Genomic DNA, 20817 nt, shown 5'->3' with positions numbered 1-20817 from the left:
AAAACAGGGAAGAAAAGCAGTCTGAATAAGACTGCAATTTCAGCCAAGTTATCTGAGGCAAGAGGAGTGGCAGTGACCAACTGATTTGCTTTTTTAAAAACAAGAACAAAAAAACCCAACCCGTCACTTGCCTGTCCATGTGCTTGTTTTCTTGGTTACTTCAAAGGATAACAAACTTGATTTTCATACTCTGTTCAAACACTGGGGAAGATAGCATTTTGCTCGCACCCAGCAAATCAGAGAAACCAAATCTGTGGGTGGCTTAAAAACCAAAACTGCACCCCCAAACTGAGGTAAATGAAATCCATTATCAGCAGCAGGGTTTGTAGTAACAGCTGGAACCTGCCTGATATATAGAACCACTAAAGTCTACCCATAATTTGTCTCTAGGCATTATTTTTAATCCTTTCCCTTTTTCGACACACCCTTATAAGGGCCAGGCTCACCTGATCACACTTTTTGTGGTAGGCGTCTTTTTCCTTCTGGGAAAGGAGCTTCCACTGCTGACTGCAGAGCACCATCCGTTCTGTGCTTGGGACATCTTTCATGTTTGCCATCAGTTCAGCACAGTAAAGCGAGTAACTATTCCTAAAACAGCAATTTCCTTTTATGTAGCACCAACCCATTAAGTTAGCACTTGGGGAAATTTATGTAAACATAAGAGTAAGCCACACAAAACTGCTGCCTGAAGTGCTTCTCCCACAGTCTCATAACCCACCACCACCACACATTTTTTTTTTTGGGGGGGGGGGTGTCTTAATTTCCACCACCAACCCTTACTATGAATGCAATAATGTGGATTATATGAATAAATAGGGGTATATGTCATTGGCTTTCGTATGGGTTCAGTGGTGTCTCCTGTACAAAGGTTAAGAGTCACATCTACTATGCTACCCACTTTTGCCTCACTGGTTCCAAATTCCTGATTCTGATTTCTGGGTCTTATTCATGATGCTGGATTTTGAGCTCTAAAGCCTTTATTATTATTATTGGCTTGGGATTAAGATGTTGAAGGACATAATCAACAGAGAGAAAATACCCTCTTAATCTTCCCTCAGGCCCACGCCCAGGTTTCCCCCCTTTTTGTTACTCTGGACCTTCTCCCCCAGCCAATTCCGAAGGCAGTCTTGGTCGTAAGTACACAAAAGTTACTAGCCAAATAAAATGTCACAGCCCTCTTAAACATGGGTGTTGTGAAAGGAAGTGGTTGGGTGAGGAACACAAACTGCTTCCAGTTTATGAAGTTTCCTGGTTTTGCCGGACAAATAAGCCTTTTCAGCTCTTTCAGAATGCTTTTTTAATTCTCTCCCCATAACTTGGCTTTCTGCTGCAGGGGTGCAGTTTGTAAAAAACTAACCATGTCTACTTGGAAGTAGGTCCTATAGAATTCAATGGGGCTTACTCCCACATTAAGTGGGAGTAGGAAAGCACGCCAAATCAACAGATTAAATCTGCATAAATGTCCACAAGCAGGAAAACAAGGGGGGGAACCCTACTGTTTTCTTTTTTAAAATTAATTGATATGTGTCATAGCAGGCACCATCGTATAAAAGGCACCCCTCCTATTTGAGAGAAGTCTCCCCTGAGATGGCACCTGCCACTTACTGCTTTTCTATGTACCTGCATTAAAATAATCGCTTATTTTTAAAAAAGAAGCTTAATCTGCTACCCAAGTAAAATCAGGGTATTTTTCGCAGGTGTGGGGCAGGTCATTGCCTGGATGAGAGACTGAACTGGGAACACCTTGTACCCTCCTTTGAGTTCCATGATGGAAGGAAAGTTAGATATAAACGTACCAAGGAAAAAAAATGTGTATGGCTTTTTAAAAAATAATAATAATGGAAGAGCGTTCAGTCAAGTAAGGAGCAGCCTGCAGCTTAAGAGAAATGAGCAAATCAGCTTATACAGTTCAAGCTGCTAGATTTTAGTATCTTTTTAGTACAACCCTGAACACGAGACAACTCTGTGGCCTTGATCAAGAACCCCAAGTTTCTAGAGAAAAAGTTAAGTCAATGGATTTATTTATTTGATATCAAGATTCATACCTCAACCCTTACACACTGCTTGGCACAGCTTCCAACTACAGTAATACCTCTGGTTAAGTACTTAATTTGTTCCAGAGGTCCGTTCTTAACCTGAAACTGTTCTTAACCTGAAGCACCACTTTAGCTAATGGGGCCTCCTGCTGCTGCTGTGCCGCTAGAGCACGATTTCTGTTCTCATCCTGAAGCAAAGTTCTTAACCTGAGGTACTATTTCTGCGTTAGCGGAGTCTGTAACCTGAAGCGTATGTAAACTGAAGCGTATGTAACCCGAGGTACCACTGTATAAAAAATGACTAGAAAATACAATAGATATTGTGTGTAACTACAACATAAATGACATCCATTTAATACTTGACACATTGGCAGGAAATCAAGAGAAAACCAGCAATGCAAGGATATCTGAATTGGCTTTTGCATCAGGGTTTCAGGGAGCCTCCTCTGCGCTGAGGCTGTGGAATGCAGGAAAATACTTCCAGAGGGGAGTGAAGCAGTGGGGTGGATTCAAGAGGTGAACAGCAGCCTAAGTACAAAAATGGTGGGCAACTGTGTTTTCCTAGCACATGACTCAGGAGGAGGGGACAACCCCAGAACAACCCACGTGCCAGCAGCATCACCTAACACTTACTGAAAGCAAAGGCTTCCCCACGAGGAAAGGCCTACTCCTAGGTATGAAGATGGGTAGCAGATCAGGAAAAAACACACAACACAAGAGAGCTGTATGAAGGGAGATCCTGAAGAGGAACTCCTCAGCTAATCTCACAGGAAGCCTGCAAGTGATGGTGGTAATGGACAAGTGTGGGAACTTGTCAATCTCCTTCCAATACCCTGAGCAACCAGCTGAGGCAGGCTGAAAGGAGAGTCCTACCAGGGTGTGTTTATGTGAGATGAACCACTCCGATCTCAGTGTTGAATGTCAGGCAGGGACTCAAGGAAGCTTCCAATAGAAAGACTCCTTTCATCAAGTGAGGAGAGCATGGACACAAGGAGAAGTGAGTGTCCAGTCTTGGGTAACTCAATAAATTTGTATCTCGTCTTCATTTAAGCACCCAAGATAGCATGTGTCCCACCCCCATTTTAGCCTCACAGGAGTCCTGCGAAGAAGATTTTAACTTTGCAGTGACTGGCCCATGCGCTGTGAGCTTCATGTCTGAGCAGGGCTTTGAACCTGCGTCCATCCCACTCTTAAGTCTAATGTATGGGCATCTTCCCACAACAAGCAGACATTGGGTGGATGGCAGATGCCGTCCTCCAAACTGGGTATATTTTTATTGGCATACAGTTCCAGCCCGATATGAATTACATTTACCAATGTGGAAATGCCCGAGTGCCTAGCAACTCCTCCCCAACTACCAAACCAAATTCTCAAGGGCACGGCAACTTACGGAGGTGGCTTGGTGGGTCGCCCATCAAACTTGTCCTTCAGCTGCCTCTCCGCTTTAGTCAGGGTGGAGCGAGGGGGCGCACCTTCCTCGAAGTTCATCTCTGGGTGCTTCTGGATATAATCCCGCATCACTTCCTGTGGACAGAAAACACACGGGGCGTTTAGCGTGGCAGAGGCAGGCTGGTAGAATACCCTCCCTAGGCTCTGGGGTTGTGGACAGGGTAGGAGGGGAGGGGGGGCCGCCTATGCTACCCTGACCAGTTTTAAACACTTGGCAGAAGAAGCAGAGGAGGAGTTGCTTTGCAACTCCCTTCCGAGGGAGCGATGCCCAGAAGTCGGCTCTCGGAGCGCGGCTGGGTTTCTACAGCTGCGACAAGGCCGGGCTGAGCACAGGGGGGAGAAGATGGAGGGGAACTGTTGAGTGTTCCCTACCTCATACTCCTTCCGCTGCTCCAGAGCCTTATGAATCCATTTCAGCCTTTTTTTGTCCGAGAGCTGAGACCATTGCTTGCCCAACGAATCCTTCAGCTCCTTCGTGGTGGCCTGAAAAACCCAGGTGAGGAAGGGGAAATAATAATAGTAATAAAAAATAGGTAAAAATGAAAAAAATAGGGGAGGAAGCAAAAGGGGATGGACTGCCCACCCTAATGGTACGGCAGTGAGCTAAGCTACACTTTTGGAAAGGCAAGTTAGAAAAAAAAAGTTTTCCTCAGGCTCCTTTAAATGGAGCGAAAAAGCCCAATACACAGGAAATATATAAATCTGCAATCTGTGGGTTTGCTTACTTGCTACATAAGAATCTGATATCTAGCATCAAACAAGGCAACCTGAGAATCTAAAATGTTTATTTTTAAATACTAAGAATATTTCTAGCCCTCATGGGCCATAGTCTCATGTCCTTTTCCTCACTCTATTCCAGTTTCTGACCCAGAGGACCAAATATCCAGATATGAATTACAGCAGCAGTGAATACAAAGCTAAACAAACCACATGCCAACATTACACACAAACACTAAGGACTGGATCAGATTTATTTAGCCTAGCTGTCTCCAATATCAGCCCCTCTAGATGCCTGCAGGCAAGCTGGAGAATGAGATTTCCTGTTTGTCCTCAAGCCACTGGCATTGGTGGTGTTTTGTCTCTGGCAACCCACTCTACTGTTAATAATAGTATCTACAGAACCGCCTATAATTCTTTCAAAGCCATTTATGTCTATCAATCATCACCAACACTCTGTGGTAGTGAGTTTCACAGTTTATTTTCCCGCGATGTAAAACTGGATCACCCTAAATTCTTACCGGATCAGTTTCCTAAGCCTTTGTTTCATTAAAAAGGGGCTCCTCCATTTTCCTGATCATTTCACTTGCTATTTCCCCCCATCACTTCTCTAGCTCTCTCAGGAACAGATAACACCAGCTTTCCTCAAACCTGGATGCTTTGGACTACAGCTCCCATCAGCCCAAGCCACCACAGCCAAGCTGGTAGGGGCTGATGGGAGCTGTAGTCCAAAGCACCTTGGGGAACTGCATTATATACTCAGCAGAATCAAGAGGCAAAGCTTTTTCTAGATTTTCAATGGGGGGAGGAATTGCATATTTGAAAACTTCCTCTATTATTATTATTATTATTATTATTATTATTATTATTATTATTATTCCCCTTCACATAGGAAAATAGCATTGCTTACAAGGAACATTTCCTTCTAACATGTGGGTTGTGTGAAATGAAGGTTTAAAAAATAAAACTCAAAATATGATATCCCATCAGCAGCCCAATCGGACGAGTTTTTTGCCACTTGTTTCTGCTCCAGCTGTAAAGTGGTACTAACACAGTGGAGTACCCAGAAATAAAATTAAGTCAGTGTATCAGTCTAAGAGCAAAATCCGGATTTACTGGGTACAGAGTCCTTACATTCCTTCATTGTCCTCCTTTTCAAGAACACAGCTGTGTGTCGTCGTTCTCTCCCCCCCCCCCCAAAAATCCCCACCCACTTTTCCTCCTTCTCGTGGGCTCTCCTTATTCAAGTCTCTTATACCACCTACTTACATCAGGGCGCACTTTCAGGTAGATCTTCTTCTCATGAGTGTACCAGAGCTGTTGAGGAGTCTTGGGTTTCTCTGGGATGTCAGACTTCTTGGCATTTTGAATGAGGTCGGGGTGGTCTTCCCTTCACAGAGCAAAAGTAACAGGGGGTGGGGGCGAAATGGTAAGGAAGTGGCAGTACCAGAACCATACGAAACACAGAAGCACATTATCCACTTCCTTTAAAGCCCCATGCATCATTCCCATGTCTCAAACCCTGAAAGAAACCACTAATTTGATTCAGGCTCTTCTCATAAGAAGGTACCCTTTCAGATGGAAATTATTCTACCTGCCTGAAGAATATATTCATTTGTGAATTTTGCCATTTGTTGACCCAGGTTTCCAGACAGGAAAGAAAAGAAGTTCCTGCACTGCAGATTATGCACCTTTTTAGTCCCTTGTCACCAAAACAAAGCAGCTTTTTGCAGCAAAGTTAATGTAAGTAAATTTTGGTACATGTCTACAACTGAAATCCACAGCCACGCCTGACGTGCAAAAGGTGAAGCCATTGCTTAGATAACTCTTACCTAAATCTTGCCAAATTTCGCTGGAAATCTTGTTTCTCTCGCTGGAAGTCTTGGATGTACTTCATCTAGAAGACAAACAAAAAAAAAGGGGGGGGGGAGGTGTTGACTACAGGTGAGACAGGAAAAGCTGACAAGTTTCCAGGAACAGCCACAACACTAAAACACGTCTAACACATGAAGCAGGAGGGGGCAGAACTGTGCAGCTCTTTGGGCCCTCCTCCATTCCTTGAGACCACCTCCTTCCTGCTACTTTTAGAAGCCTAGACCCTCAGCAAGCCAAGGAAACACAACAAAGCCCAGTGGCATCTGCTAGTCTCTGGGAGCGGCATGAGCAGGCAAGTAGTGGCATGAGGGTTAAACAGACAGATGAACTGCCATCTTTGGGGAAACCATTGCATGTTCTCAACCCCTTGGGAGGGAGACTAGGAGGGGTGGAAAAAGCGAACACAACCATTCACAGACAGACGCCTCTTGCTCTCTCTGGCCTCCATAGTGGAGAAGACACCTCACATCAGGGATGGGGTGCCTTTTACAGTCCAGTGGCCACATTCCCTCCTGGGCAACCTTCCAGAGGCCACATGCAAGTGGTTGGCGGGGCCAAAAGCAAAAGCGGGCGGGTCTATAGTTGTGACTCTTGCCTTGCAGTCATGCAGGTTTCGATATACAATGCACACACTCCTCTCTCCATCCAGGCAAGCAAAGAGGCACTATTGCAGCTCAAGGCCGTAAGTCAGCCAGGCAAAAGCATGTGTGCGAGGGTGAAATAGGAGCAGGGCCAGGGAAGGATGTGGCCTGGGGAAAAAGGGGCTGCCTACAGAGTGGCCCGAGGGCTCAATAAAGAGGAGGCACGAAGCCCGCCTCAGGGCCAGATGTTCCTGCACCCCTGCCATACATCATTCAAGGCTGGGAAACTGGAAGGTGGTAAAAAGGTAAGATGGCACCTAGGAACCCATTTTTGCTAAAAGAAACATCAAGTAGTACATGTGTTCCCTAAGCTAAAAACAGACACTTCAACCTCCCAATTAACCCACCTTGAATATGTAAAAGTGCAAGGTGGCATTCTTCAATAGCCCCATTCAGAGCTGACCTCCTAATGGACATGACTAACTTTGGGATCATTTATTTCATGGGACCAACTCTGAATAGGGCTTAGCTGACTACAACCCATAAGTGGTCGAAGTGAGTTCTGGGCGTAGTCATCCCAGAACGATGGTATACTATAAAATGGGCTTTCGCAGTAAAGCAAATTCCACTTTCAAGGCCCTAAACATTTCCAGCCATTGCCGAACTGCAACTGAAGGGAAGCTGCCAAATGATTGGTTCGGGGGGTTGTCATACATTTTGGCTTGGTTTCTGAACAATGCAGGGTAACTGAGGGAAGGGACTTTTCCTTGCAGAAGGCCCTTTTGCAGAAGACTCCCAAGAGCACATTGCTGACGCTGTCTTCTGCAAAGTAACCTTCCCCAACCCAGCACATTCCAGATGCTTTGGACTACAATTCCCACCAGTCCCAAGCTGGGAAAAGCTGGCCTGGAAAGGGGAACAAGCTGTACCAAATTCTCCAAGGAGAACAGGGGAGGTGGTTTCTATCTCTCTCTCATATGCACACCCTGCTGCTGCTGCTGCTGCAAGCACTAGGATGATCCCCATATCACAGAGAGCTGCATCCCTGCAGATGCTCATATGTGGCACTTTCCACAGCCTCCATGTTCATTTGCTCACCTTCTTCTTTTCAGGGAGCTCCTTATACTTTTTGGATAGTATCTTGGTGAGATCCAGATTGCTCATTTCCGGGTGCAGCTTAGCATACTTTGCTCGCTTCTCCATGAAGAAACGGAAATATGGAGTCAAAGGTTTCTTGGGGAAGTCGGGATGCTTCTGAATAGGGACAGGAAAGGAAACAACAAGGAAGGTTTATTGTTTTGAGCCTGCCTGGTCAGAAGTTTGCAAAATGTGCTGCTGCTTTTAAATTAGCATCGCGTGACTCTTTCTATTCCACGCCATCTCCATTTTGTTCTGTGTGTGCGCATGCACCCCAATGTATTTTTTTTGCGGGGGAAATGGATTCTCCCATCATTTTTGCTCCCTACTAACATAGGGCTGAATTGATCACTTGCAGGCAGCCCATGGAACTACACCAAAGGGCACTGAGATGCAGGTTTCTCACCCCAAATCTAGTTAGTACTTTTCAGAAGCAAATCATTCTCATGTAACCCTATACACACTGCAGCAACTAGACCTTCCCTCATAGCAAATGAGAAAAAAAATATGGGGGTTTTTCTCCCGCCCACAAACTCCACCCCAATCAGAAAGTGAATAAAAAGAATTAAATCAGAACTAAAAGATGAGAAAAGGTTAATAAATTAGATCCACCATAATTGGCTAGCCACGGACATGAGCTTGAAGGGGCAACAGTTGTGAATGGTTGTGAATGGAGACAGGGATTCTCCAGAGGGCAAGAGACTAAAACAAGCTGCAGAAAGCAAGTCAATCAGGTGTTGTTGTTGTTTTAATTTTTTAAAAAAGCAAAAGGATTTTAGAGATGGCTTTTAGTGGCCCATTTCTTTCACCACTATTTTTCTTAATTCTTTTAATATTGTAAACGACTCAGTCCCTGCTTGAGCCAGATTAAATTGATTCACAAGATAGGTCAGCACACGTAAACTCTATCGGTGTTATTTACACAGCGTCATCTATGTATACAGTTTACAAAGAACAGGCCCCCTACCTCAAGTGGGGGCTGTCTAATAAAATAAATATGGAAACAGCCGATGCAAAGCAGTGGAAGAATTCACGACTATTTCAACAACACATACTTTGGCTTATTTGTAATAAAGGGACTGGTGGAGAAAACAATGCAAAGGCTTTGAGGAAAAGGCAAGTTAAGATTCCTTCTGTGTTAAAATGCCATTAAGAGGCCAAATATTAAGTCCAAGATACTGCCCCTGTTCCCATAGTGTTCCAAAGGTAGAGGCTGTATCTCAGTTGAAGATGCAGAAGGCCCCAGATTCAATCCCTGGCACCTCCAGCTTAAAGTGTCTGGTAGCAGCAGGGTAAGCTGCATCTGAACGAAACCCGATGACCCATTAAGGCCTGTTAGGCTTTTGGAGCCCACCTGCCAATTACCCAATGTCACAGATAGGCATCTGGGCTTGGCCAAAATGCAGGGGCTTGCGAAGAACTCTGGGTGGTGCTTTGATGTCCCGACAATCGGCTGATTGTCAGGACTTCAAAGCACCACATAGAGCCATGCAGTGGCCATGTCACCTGACCTCACTGCAATGCGCAGGCAGAGCATCTATACAATGGAAGGGAGGAAGTCCACCAGCACACATGAGGAGAGCCATCTGGTGTGGAAGCATTTCCACCCTGAGCACCAATGACAGAAGGCATGGCTGCAATGTGCAGTGAGGACCTGGGTCCCACAAGCCACCCAGCCACTCACTGTTGTAACACATGGCTGGTAAACACTTGGCTTTAGCTGAGATTCTTGCATTGCAGGGGGTTGGACTAGATGCCCCTTGGGTCCCTTCCAACTCTAAGATTCTATGTGAACGTCCTACTTCTCATGCAGAAGGGGGCTCAAGAGAAACAGCTTGGAGCAACTCTACTTCAACTCCTCTCAAATGTGTCCTGATTTCATTCAATTTTATGGCTCCTGTTTGTGAGCTGCATTAAACATTTCTAAGGAAAAGCAGGGTATAAACATTTTAAAGAGAGGATGCATTATAGTAGTTTAGGCACCAGGCAAAAATGTTCCTCTTCAATCAGTCCTCAGGTTGATTAATATTCTACAGTCCTTTAAAGGTGTCAGTGGGAGGTTATTGTTTAGCTGTTTTGTTTTACTCATTTACTTGTTTCTGTATTTTATTATGTGAACGGCCCGAGATCTTACGATGAAGGGTGGTGTATAAATCTAAGAAATAAAAAATAAAAAGTTGGTATCTCTCGGTTACAGATTTTTCTTAAACTGGATTTATAGTTTCTTTAATGCCTGGTTGACAGGGCCATGCCTGGGAACTGCAAGAAATACGGTTGCCATGGCTAAAATGCATGCGCAGGGCACCATGCTTGGGGTTCAAGCGCCCCCCCCCCCAATTTGTGCTTCCGTCCCATTTGTTCGAAAAGCAGATCTGAGAAATTCGATTTTCATTTTGCGACCTCCTAAAACAGGAAACGCCCAAAGAAGAGAAAAGTACAGGTGTTGAAAAAAAAGCTCTGACTGAAAACCAGCAGTTTGAGCAACTGGCAGTGCTCCAAATAAGAATGACTCAGAAAATGAGTGCCAAGGTTTTGGGTGGGGGTGTAAATCTGGAAGACGGCACCTCAGGCAGTCTTCAGAGTGCATGAGCACTCAGGGAAGAACAACAGATACGGGCAACACAAAAGGGTAAATCTAAAATTGATGTTATTAAAGACCAACTAAATGTCACAAAAGAGCATGAAATTTTTCTTCAGAACCCTTCATTAGGATAGATTGCAAACAAAAGAAGGGGAGAGGAGAGGGGGAAAGTGTTTTCTTCCCAGAAGCCCTTGGCGGCATTTGGTGCAACCTGAAATCTGCAGAGCTCCAAGAGAAAGCCTCATTTGGATGCCTGTAACTTCCACATTTCATCTTAAAGGCTGACTCCATGGATTCTACATCAACTCTCCCTACACACACATATTTCACTATCCTGATGAAGAGTTCTGAGGAACTCAAAAGCTTGCAGACTAATTTTGTGACATTTAGGCTGGCCTAACGAAGCTGAAAGGGAGTTCCAATTTTGTTTTACTCTACACCGTGGAATGATATGTAGGCCTGTCAGCTTTCTAACCTCTTCTAGCTTCTAAACCCTTGTGAGTAGACACGAATTGGCGGTAATGCTTTTTTCTATGAAAGTTTCTTGCTAATTTCTGCCACTTAATTTCTGCTGTTAGAAAGAAACAAAAGCAGACCCAACCCATTCTTTTCCTGGTCAACAGGCAACCCTTTCAATACTCTACTTCCACCAAAAGTAGCCTGTTAACTAAAGCACTGCAATAGTAATAATAATAACAATATAGATTTAATTCCATTAACATGTAATTGCTTTTTAATTATTGTTTCCTCTATGTTTTCAGCTGCTCTTGTTTTTATATATAAGCTGCCTTGAGCCCCCTCAGGGAAAAAGGTGGGGTATTCTTCTTCTCCTCCTCATGTTTTCTATCTATAGTTTGGATTCTGGCCTTTTCATAGAATGAACCTCACTTCATCCTCTTTGAAAGAGAGAATATGACTTGTGGCAGCATGGGGAAAGAGAAGCGGGTCACCAAACACAATGCTAAGATTTTGCTCTCAGTCACCTGCCCTCTTTCTGTACTTTTGTGAGGGACTGTGTCTTAAGCAGGACTCCTGAATGGAAGGAGGCAAGCCCAGAGTCGTAACCCCTGCAGAAATGCAAGTATGCAGGGGTGAATTCTGCTGAATCTCTTCATCTGGGAGAGTACTGAATGATCCGGTGGCATCCAAGGCACAGGTGTGGCAAACATGTCTACCCCTCATCAGATGCTGACTGGCTGAAGAGAAGACCAAAGCAGTAGATCATGCAGAGACAAAAGCCCTATTCCGGCATGCAAACTTGCACAGAAAGCTACAGAATGGAGCCAAAGCAGGGCCATCCGCCCTGGTCTCGCCTCTATCGCCCACATACTAGAGGGGTATGCAGCAGAGCGCCCCTCAACAGATGTGCCCCCGCCACATGTGGCCATCCCTGCTCTCCCTCCCTACATGATTGCTGTTTGTGTGATTTGAATGCCCAAATTAATTCAAAGTGTTGGTGCTGACCTTTATAGCCCTAAACAACCTCAGCCCAGTATACCTGAAGGAGACTCTCTACCACCATCGCTCAGCCAGGACACTTGAGGTCCTCCTCCGAGGGTCTTCTGCTGGTTCCCCCACTGCGCAAAGCGAAGTTACAGGGAACCAGGCAGAGGGCCTTCTCGGTAGTGGCTCCCTCCCTGTGGAATGGCCTCCCTTAAGATGTCAAGGAAACAAACAACTATCTGACTTTTAGAAGACATCCAAGTTTTAAAGGATGTTTTTATTATGTTTTTAGATATGTTGTAAGCCACCCAGAGTGGCTGGGGAAACCCAGCCAGGTGGGCGAGGTATAACTAATAAAATAAAATAAAATAAAAATAATAGGCTGCAGTGGGCAGGTTCCTGTTAAAGATGGCTGCTTTGAAACTTCTAGCAACTTTGACTCATTCATGTATTTCTACCTGCCTGCCCCCAGAGAGCTCCTTCCTGGCACATGCTTTGGGAGTGACTCATTCTCAATTTTTCACATTCTTTGAAGTAATCTGGTTTTAAGTGCTTTAATTCAGAGGGGAGGGGTGAGAGACAATACAACTGTGCTCCCTTTCTGCACTCTTAAAAAGCGCTTTGCTGATTGTTAAAGGGATACACATATCAACAACTGCAAATTGAAATGCACGTGTGTATACGTGTATGTGTATACATGTGTGTGTGTGTAATGAGGATTGTTTATAGCACAGGTGTGTGACCCTGGAAGCTGCACTATTCCACTATTTCTCCCCTATGGCAGAACCAGCTGCCATGGTGCCATCAGATGTTTTTGGACTACAATTTCCAACCACCCCACCCAGCATGACCAATTATCAGGAATGATGGGAGCTGTAGTCCCATTTATCTGGAGGGCATCTCAGTACCCACCCCTGCCCTGTGGGAACTTGCATGGGGGTCAGCAATGTTAAGAAACATTGCCCGCTAAGCACTGCAGCACAGGAACAAAGCGGGAAAGTTAACAGAGCAGCCAGCCGGATTCAGAAGGAGACGTTCTCTCACGAGTCCTTCCCTTCACTGAGTCAATGCTTACCTTCAGCTTTTTGCCCTTGTATGGGTTTTTCACATGCTCCTCAGCGTCCATAATCAGTTCTGTCAGGGTTCGGAACTTCCTCACCTGCAGGAGCAACCAGCAAATGCAACCAGAGGCGGGGGAGAGAACAGCATTGTCAACCATTTCCAGGGCTGCAAGTCTTTACTAGCACACCATAGCAACCACAACTGAATGAGTGAACTGAGAGCTAAGGGCACTTTTATATAAATCCCCAATTATGAAGCCACCACCTTGCTGCAGCTAAGCATGTCTCAATTTGATCAGTATTTGGATGGGGGAACTACCTAAGTTCTTACATATCCTTTAATTCTCAAAGCAGGCATCTTAATGGAGTCTGTGGCAAAAAGCAAATTGGCTTTGTTGCATTAGCAAGCAGGTGATTCATCAATAGTTCTAAGAATCCCCTATGTGCCTGGGGCATCCATCATGGAGTGTCAAATGGGAAGGCAATTTGTTGCTTCTACGTTTCATACAGCACCTAGCACACAGCTGCCACTAAACATACATTGGCTGCATTCGCGCATTATGCTAGTAACTACCTAAAATTAGCTATGTGTCTAGGGCGTTGATTGTGGAGTGTATTCTCTCTGGGGAAGGTACCATGTTACCTTTATGTTCTGTGCAACATCTAGCATACAGCTGCCAGAAAACATACAATAGCTGTGTTTGCACATTATGGTAATCCATGGTTTGTTTTAATCGTGGCTTGCTTAACCAACCATGAGTTATCTCACAGACGATCAAGCAAACCATGTCAAAACTTAAGATTGTTCTCCAGCTGTTCTAGCCTAATCTCCTGCAGCTCGGTGCGTAACTAGGGCAAACAAACCATAGTTAAGCACGGCCATTTGTTTTGGTCATAACACCAAAGCCATAATTAAAACAAGTCATGGCTCGCAGAAGCCAACAGCAAACCATGCTTCACTTTGTGGTTTGTTGCCAGCTAACTGACTGTGGTTAGTCTTCAGGGCTCAGCTCACACATTTGAACAAACTAGGGCCTGGTTCTATGTTTCAGTAAGGCCATTAACAGCAAATTCCTGAGAACAGCTGTTCCAGCAAAAATAACAAGATCCTACAGCACCTTAGAGATTTTGCATTTTTATGCTTAGAAATGTAATAAACTTTAAGGATTAAGCAGTATGTCAATGCCTAAGTTTATATTTGCATTAGTACATAGGGTGAAAGGATTTTACAGTGAACCCAAAAACCCAGAATAGCAGTGAGCAAGAAACATTTCTATGCACAACTCAAATAAATACAAGATCAAATCAGTTGCTCATCAGTAACATTAACTAGTAATTATTGGTTTTAAGTTAGCAAGACAAGAAAGATAATATATTTAACACCTTAAAGTGGAACAATAAATTTCTGCAGCAAGAAAGACGTTGCTAAACGCCATCTGTCTCGACTTCAACCCTAACAATTTTTCTAATGCTGGGGTAAGCAACCTTCAGCCTTGTGGGATCTACTTTGTGTTATTTTACTGGCACCCCAAAGTCCACCAAGTTAAACCCGGAGTAAAATAGCCATTAGAATAAAGGAAGACATGCTTAGCCCAGGAATTTGTTTTTGGAATGTGAACTGAGTGTTACAGGGGGTTGGTTTTCCCAAAAAGCTTTTATTTATTTCAGCAGTCTAATTTGGGCTTTTTGTTGCTGTTGTTTTAATTACTGGGAGCTGGAAACTCTTGCTGGTCTGCTGCCAGAGATCCTGCCCAGATCTCTCTCTACCAGTATATCCCAATCTGTCTTCTGCCAGCCACGGTTCTTCAGCTTCCTGCTGCAGCCTCCCTTCAAAATTCTTTTCTTACTGAAGCACAATGACTTAATGGTCAAAAACAGAATCTCCTCGAGGACTGCCTTTGTAGTAGCGATAGTGGTTTCATTCATACCATCAAGACATTCGACAGTGCAATCCTGAGATCAATGGGGCTTGCTCTTGGGTAAGTGGATCTAGGACTGCGGCCAAAATGTGACATGGATGTGGAGAGTTAATAGAAGGCAGCCGGCCAGCCCTTTGCCTGCCCAGGCATAGATGAAGGAGATAGAGAGGATGTGATTAAGAGGAGTGATCGGGCAGATGGGAACTGGCAGCAAGAGGCAGGTAGTTTTGGTGGTATGTTGGATGGAGAGGGACTCGAAAAAGATGTGGGCATCTGATAAAGAAGGGAGAGCATTACGAGCAAGGCAGAAGACACAGAAGAACCAGGGAAGGAAGCAGCACACCTGCCTTGCTATCACACTGACAAAGTCTTAGGACCCAGCATTGAGATCAAGGCAGCCCTGCAGCAGACCAGAGAGTCCAGCCCATCAGAAGCGCCCCATCCTCATGCTAGGCAACATTTCATGTCACAGACCCATATCAAGTATAAAAAAGACTACCTCATTGGAGATCTCATTCCACTTCATCTTGCACATCTCACTGGAAAAGTCCTTGAAGGCAACTTTGTCCCAGTCCAGGTGGGATTCGGTGGTTTTGAACTTGCTGCCGTCATTGGAGGGCAGATTGTTCTTCATGCACTCCAAGAGGGTGAGCATATCTTCCTGGGTCCAACGGTCTGCGGGAGGGGAGGGGAAACATATACTCTGTATATCATACATTACATTTGGCATACACTAGGGATACTAAGGTTCATCACCAAGTTGCTTTTAGCCAATGAAATCATCTGCTCAGCCTGCAATACTATATACACTTACCTGGGAGTAAGTCCTGTTGAATTCAATGCGCCTTATTACTAAGTCAACATATTGTTTAAATATAAAATTTAATTTAAAAACGTGCTTATTGCAATGTGCAGCTCAATGTACAGCTCTTTTCAAGGATCCTAAAGAAAGCAACATTTTATCTCCCTAATTAGACTATTTACCATTTTGTACGCAAGAATCCAATTGCTCTTTTTCAAATCTGGGTTGTATCAAAATTCGCAGGAGTATAAGGATGCTTATATAATGATGCACAGAGAGGCTACCTCCGCCTCACCAAGCCTTAGATAGACTCTTCTTAGTATCTTGCTGAGGATTTAGAAGCATATATAAAATAACAGCAAAGCAGTAGCCAACAGGGTTTCATGTTCATAGCAAAACAGTACCCATGGACTACAAATCCCAGCAGGCAAGTCTTAGCTTTGCCCATAAAGAGTTCAACAGCAACACTTGCAAACATGAACCCCAAGGGTCTGGAAATTTCATGTTTAATCAACCTTTTGTCCACAACCAAGAAAAATCCTCAATATATTCTAAATCATATGATTAGAGTGGGGGGGTGGGGAGGAGCCCCTGCATATTCTCAAGAAGAGACTAGGAATGCATGAACGAAGTAATAAAGTAGTCTTTTATTTAAGCACTTAGCTTGGTAGCCACAGACAACCAGAAACTGCCATCAGGGCACTAGGGTGGCAGAGAGATGGACAGCTTTGCACCAAGTTGGCTGAAAATGGAAAACTCCTTCCTGCATTCCCATCTGGCTAGAAATTCAGTAAGCTAATTCATGAGACTTCTATAAAGGATTTACTTTGTCCGGCAATCCATTTCTTTTTTAAGAAATATGCAGACTAGATCAAGCTGTGGCTGGAATCCTGTTCTGCAATTTTTTCTGGTGCAGGCCACTCGACCCTCCCAGGTGTTCCCACCTTCTCACCTTGGTTTTTGGGGGCCGTCATTTCTAAGTCAGTTGGGCTATCCGCTTCTCCGTTCATCCTCCACCTCTCGGACCCTAGGGTGACACCTCCTGGGTCTGCCCCTTCCAGCTCCCTCTCGCCCCCCTTCACGATGGCGTCAATCACTTTTCACCCTGAAAGCAGGAACGAACGGGAGTTACAGCCTCTGCTTTCCCGCTACTGCCCTTCTTAACAGCACCAGCACGTCCCCTCCAAAAACAGGGGGCTTGCTTGCACACAGAATAACAACTCCTGAACTTGAACCTGCAAGTTCAAGTGAGTTTTTTTAAAAAAAGAAAGGAGTTTTGATAAAATCAAGGTCTCAACACATTTTCCTTTCACCCTTGGGTAAGTGATTATGTGAACAGTAACAGGATTATCTTCTCTGGTGGATGGAGGGCAAGGTTTCCTGTAGGCAGAGGAAACAGTGGGTGTCCAAAGATGGCCACAGGAACATTCTGGAATTCTCTTTCCCTAGAGAAAAGTTGGGCCCTGAATCTTATCATGGCCAACGGCAAGAGATAAGAACGGTCCTCCAGCAACATCTGTCTACCCCTTGGTCTACAGGATTGTAACAGCACATCTATTCATTGGTGTCAGTGCTGGATTTATGTATAAGATATAGCTTAGGGCCCCACTCTCTTGCCCCCCCCCAAAAAAATTAAAGAAAAAAACCTATTAATTATATTTCAGTTCAACAATTACCTTGATAAATACATATTTTGTTATGTGCAAAGGGCTTTAGATACCAATTAGGTCCATAAATTACCAAATAGCATTTATTCAACACAAAAAACAGCAACCATTCGTTGACAAAGGGCAGCTGGACATATAAAGGACCCCATTACCTTAGTAGCTTAGGGCCTCACCAAACCTAAATCCGGCTCCAATTGGCATATAAATCTGGATTCAGAAAGGAATCCTTTTCACAAATGGGGCTAAGTGTGCTAAAAGTTGGGGGTGGGGAATCTGCACAGCTGAAGTAGGTCTCAGCGGGATCCTCTAAACAGAAAAGGCCTCCAACAGCACTATGCATGGGAGGCCCCAAAGTGGGATCTATGTCACATAAAAGGGGAATGTTTGATAGTGGAATAAATCACAGGAGAGGGATTTTTTTGGGGGGGCGGGGGGGGGATTACAGCCAGGGTAGTCTTGAGTTTGGAGTGTTGACTTGGACCGAGGATGCTTAAGTTTGATTAACTACTCTGCCATAAAAGTCGAGTGATCTTGGGCCAGTTAGCAATTTCTTTTAAAAATATGTAAAACAGGACAAGCTGGGGTTAGAATCCTGTTCTGCAAAATTTTCTAGTGCAGCCCAGTTGATCCTTCCAGGAGTTCCACTTTCTCACCTTGATTTTTTTCGGGGGGGGGGGGGTCATTTCTAAGTCAATGGGCCAGTTAGTAACTTTCCCCCTCCCCCTCAGTGTAACTTTCCTCACAGAGTTGATGCAAGGATAAAAAACGAGGTAGCCTACACAGACAGCTATGAGGAAGGGCAAGAGCAAAATGCAATAGTGGTTAAAAATGGGGAACAGAAGAATGAAGAGAAGGGGGTTACTATGTTGAGTGTACAGGAGAAGAGAATTAGGGATATGGGCATTAAGTGAGTAGAGAATCCGTATTTTGTTTTGTTTTTTAAGGGCAACTGGCACGCTAGTCCTCAAGAGCGAGGGCAGGAAGTGTTATATAAGGGAAGCGACAGGGGGAGGGGATAGAAACGAAAGCCGAGAGACCTGATTGGGAGGAGGAAGAGATCCCCGGGATTCTGGTTGCAGGGAAGGCAAAAGAAACGATTCGTTTGGCCGAGAAGGAAGCGGGCGGGCGGGAGGGATCGGCTTCGAATCAAGCCCAAGGATCCCTGGCCCAGCGTGGGTGGGGAAGAGAGGCGGGCCTGCGGGGCGGGGTGGAGGAGGAGAGGCAGGCCGGGCGAGGGGGTGGGATCTGCGGGTGCCTCTTCTGCGCTCCCTCCCTCCCCTTCCATCTGCTCTTCCGAGGCCGCGCTAGCAGCAGCCAATCTCCGCCGCCGCCGCCTCCCTGCAGCAGAAGAGCCGCAGCTGCTGCTGGTTGCTGCCCCCCTCCTCTCGCTCTCTGCCTGTCTCCAGGCAGGCGGGAGAGCCGAGCCGAGCCGTCGGAGCGGCTGCTGCAGCTGCCTCGCCTCCTCCCCCCGCCTCCGTCCTCTCCACACGCCCTGCGGGCGCCACCGAAGGAAAAATCTAGCTGCCGCCGCCGCCGCCTCGTCTGCCCGATTCCTCTCTCCCGCCCACCCTCGCACACGTATTTTTTTTTTAAACCCCGGGACGGGCTCCAGCCCTCTGGCCTTGAACCTCCCTTCCTCCCGAGGGCAAGGAGGAAGGAGGGCTCCACCGAAGCCTCAGTTCTTCGGCAGATCCAGCGCTCCACCGAGTTAGGTCGACCTTCCCGGGAGGAGGGAACTTTGGATCACCGGATCACCCGCTCCCGAGATTTCTTTTCCCCTCCCCGTTCTTCGCTTTGTTGGATTTCTACGGGATTGATTCAAGATCCAGCTCTCTTTCGACACACAACCCCATACGATTTCTCCGCTTTGTTAACAGAGATCACCCTCTTTCCCCGCTGGATCTTGGTTTCGTAAATCCTCGAAGTGCGACCCAGTCCTTCCCTCTAACCAAATGCCTTTACTCAAATTTCTAACTCTCCCCCCTTTGTATCCCCAAACCGCTTTCCCGCCGCCCCAGATCCCCAGAGAGACCAGCCACTTGAGAAGGGTGGCTCTTCCCCGCCGTCGGGCAACGTGGTCGAGCAGGCGAGGCTGGCTCTCGCGTTTCCCCCGATTAACTCGCCTTCGATCCCGAGGAAACCGAGAGCAGCCGTCCCCAATCTGAAGGGCGAGGTTGTGGTTTCCCCCCAAATCCTGTACCCGCAGCGCGAAGCAACGGATCCCGCGCCGTCAGCCTCGGAACAGGCAGCGACCCCAAGCCCGGTGCGCGCGTGGAGAAGGGGGCCGCCAGGCGAGTTGCGCGTCTCTTTTTCTCTCCGTCGGTCTCACCTCGTCGAGGCGGTTAAGAAGGCTGAGACAAGCCCGCCTCGTTGTGGCGGCGGCAGGCGCGAGTGGGGAGGAGCAGGAGCCGGAGAGCCGCTGCTGCAGCAGCCCCATCGGAGCCGCTGGTGGAAGGGGGGCGGGGAAGGCAGGCTGGCGGGAGGGAGAAATGAATGCCCGGCTGGGGGCGTCCAGGCAGAGCCGAGGGAGGGCAGCACGTCGTGGCTGTTGCTGCCGCTGCTTCTGCCGCCTCCTCCACCAGCAGCAGCAGCAGCGCCCAGACCCCCGGGGAGCGCCTCCCCCTGCGCGCCTAGGGCGCACGGGAACTCGGCGGAGCCAAAGCCCGCTCACCCGATTCTCCACACTCGCTCCGCAGCGGGGGGCCCCCCGAAAAGAGCGTCTCGTCGGGGGAGAGAGCGAGAGGAAAAGAGGAGGGAGGGACGCCGAAGACCTCGCCTGCATGGACCCACCCTCCGGATGGCGGAGGAGCGCGCTGGCTGCAGCCGGTCGGAAAGGCTGCGCCGACCGAGCTCGCCAAAGGTCCCCAGCGCGCGGGGGGAAAGCGGGGAACAATACCCTTTCCGAAATAAAATCGAGCGGCGGCTTTGGGCTCTTGATTTCGTACAATGGAAAAAGCATGGGAGCAAAACTAGCGCGCGAGGACGGTGGAAAGAAAAGGGAAAATGAGTGCGTTTCCCCCGCCGTCCATTGGCTTCTCTCCCTCTGCAGGCAGCCAGAGAAAGGCGGCGGCGGCGGCTTGGTTGTTTCCACCGCCTCGCCTTCCTTTCTAACCCGAGCAGGGCCCCCTCGGTTCCAAAATAAGCCTAAACCATGGGCGGGGGAGAAAGAAAATAGGGGGATCGAGCCTCTGAACCCCCGGATTGTACCGCCTGGTTATTTCTGCCCCTGCAGAGCGAGGATCGGCGTGCGAGAATCCGCCACCGCCTGCCTTCTCTCTCGCCCTTCCATGGCCGAACGCGGCGGCCTCTTTCGCCTAAGCGACCGCGTGGAAGGCGGAAAGGGGCTCCGATCCGCTTCCCCCCACCGATGCCCCGCTCGATGGAAAGGGGGCGCGCCCCAAAACACGTTTTTCAAAAAACAAAACCTGTTCGGTTCTTAAATATTGAATATATTTAAAAATAACACCAGTCTCCTCCCTTCCCAAAAAATGTGTTGAAGCGGGAGGGGAGAAACCCCCGAAATAATTTCTTTTTTAAAAAAAGATGCAC

At 46.7% G+C, this 20817-nt stretch overlaps 1 protein-coding gene across 17 annotated transcripts in view; it reads right to left on the bottom strand.

Annotated features, from left to right (window-relative positions):
• Positions 1-20817, bottom strand: part of UBTF (upstream binding transcription factor) — a 45448-nt gene that overhangs the window by 23687 nt on the left and 944 nt on the right. For 4 of the 17 annotated variants that reach the window (XM_083410957.1, XM_083410958.1, XM_083410959.1 and 1 more), the window contains exons 2-10: positions 16554-16706; positions 15299-15474; positions 12895-12978; positions 7757-7912; positions 6035-6099; positions 5472-5592; positions 3858-3968; positions 3427-3560; positions 447-588 (exon numbers count right to left, since the gene is read on the bottom strand). In XM_083410957.1, the coding sequence (XP_083267083.1) occupies positions 447-588; positions 3427-3560; positions 3858-3968; positions 5472-5592; positions 6035-6099; positions 7757-7912; positions 12895-12978; positions 15299-15474; positions 16554-16611 (1047 nt within the window). In that variant the 5' untranslated portion in view covers positions 16612-16706. Of the gene's footprint in view, positions 1-446; positions 589-3426; positions 3561-3857; positions 3969-5471; positions 5593-6034; positions 6100-7756; positions 7913-12894; positions 12979-15298; positions 15475-16553; positions 16707-19391; positions 20561-20817 lie in introns of those variants that run through there. The other 13 variants (XM_083410969.1, XM_083410962.1, XM_083410971.1 and 10 more) reach the window with 10 other exon arrangements.

This window comes from Podarcis tiliguerta, assembly GCF_965153285.1.
Source record: "Podarcis tiliguerta genome assembly, chromosome: 13".
NCBI classification, from domain to species: Eukaryota; Metazoa; Chordata; class Lepidosauria; order Squamata; family Lacertidae; genus Podarcis; species Podarcis tiliguerta.
This window is presented reverse-complemented; position numbering and strand designations above follow the sequence as displayed.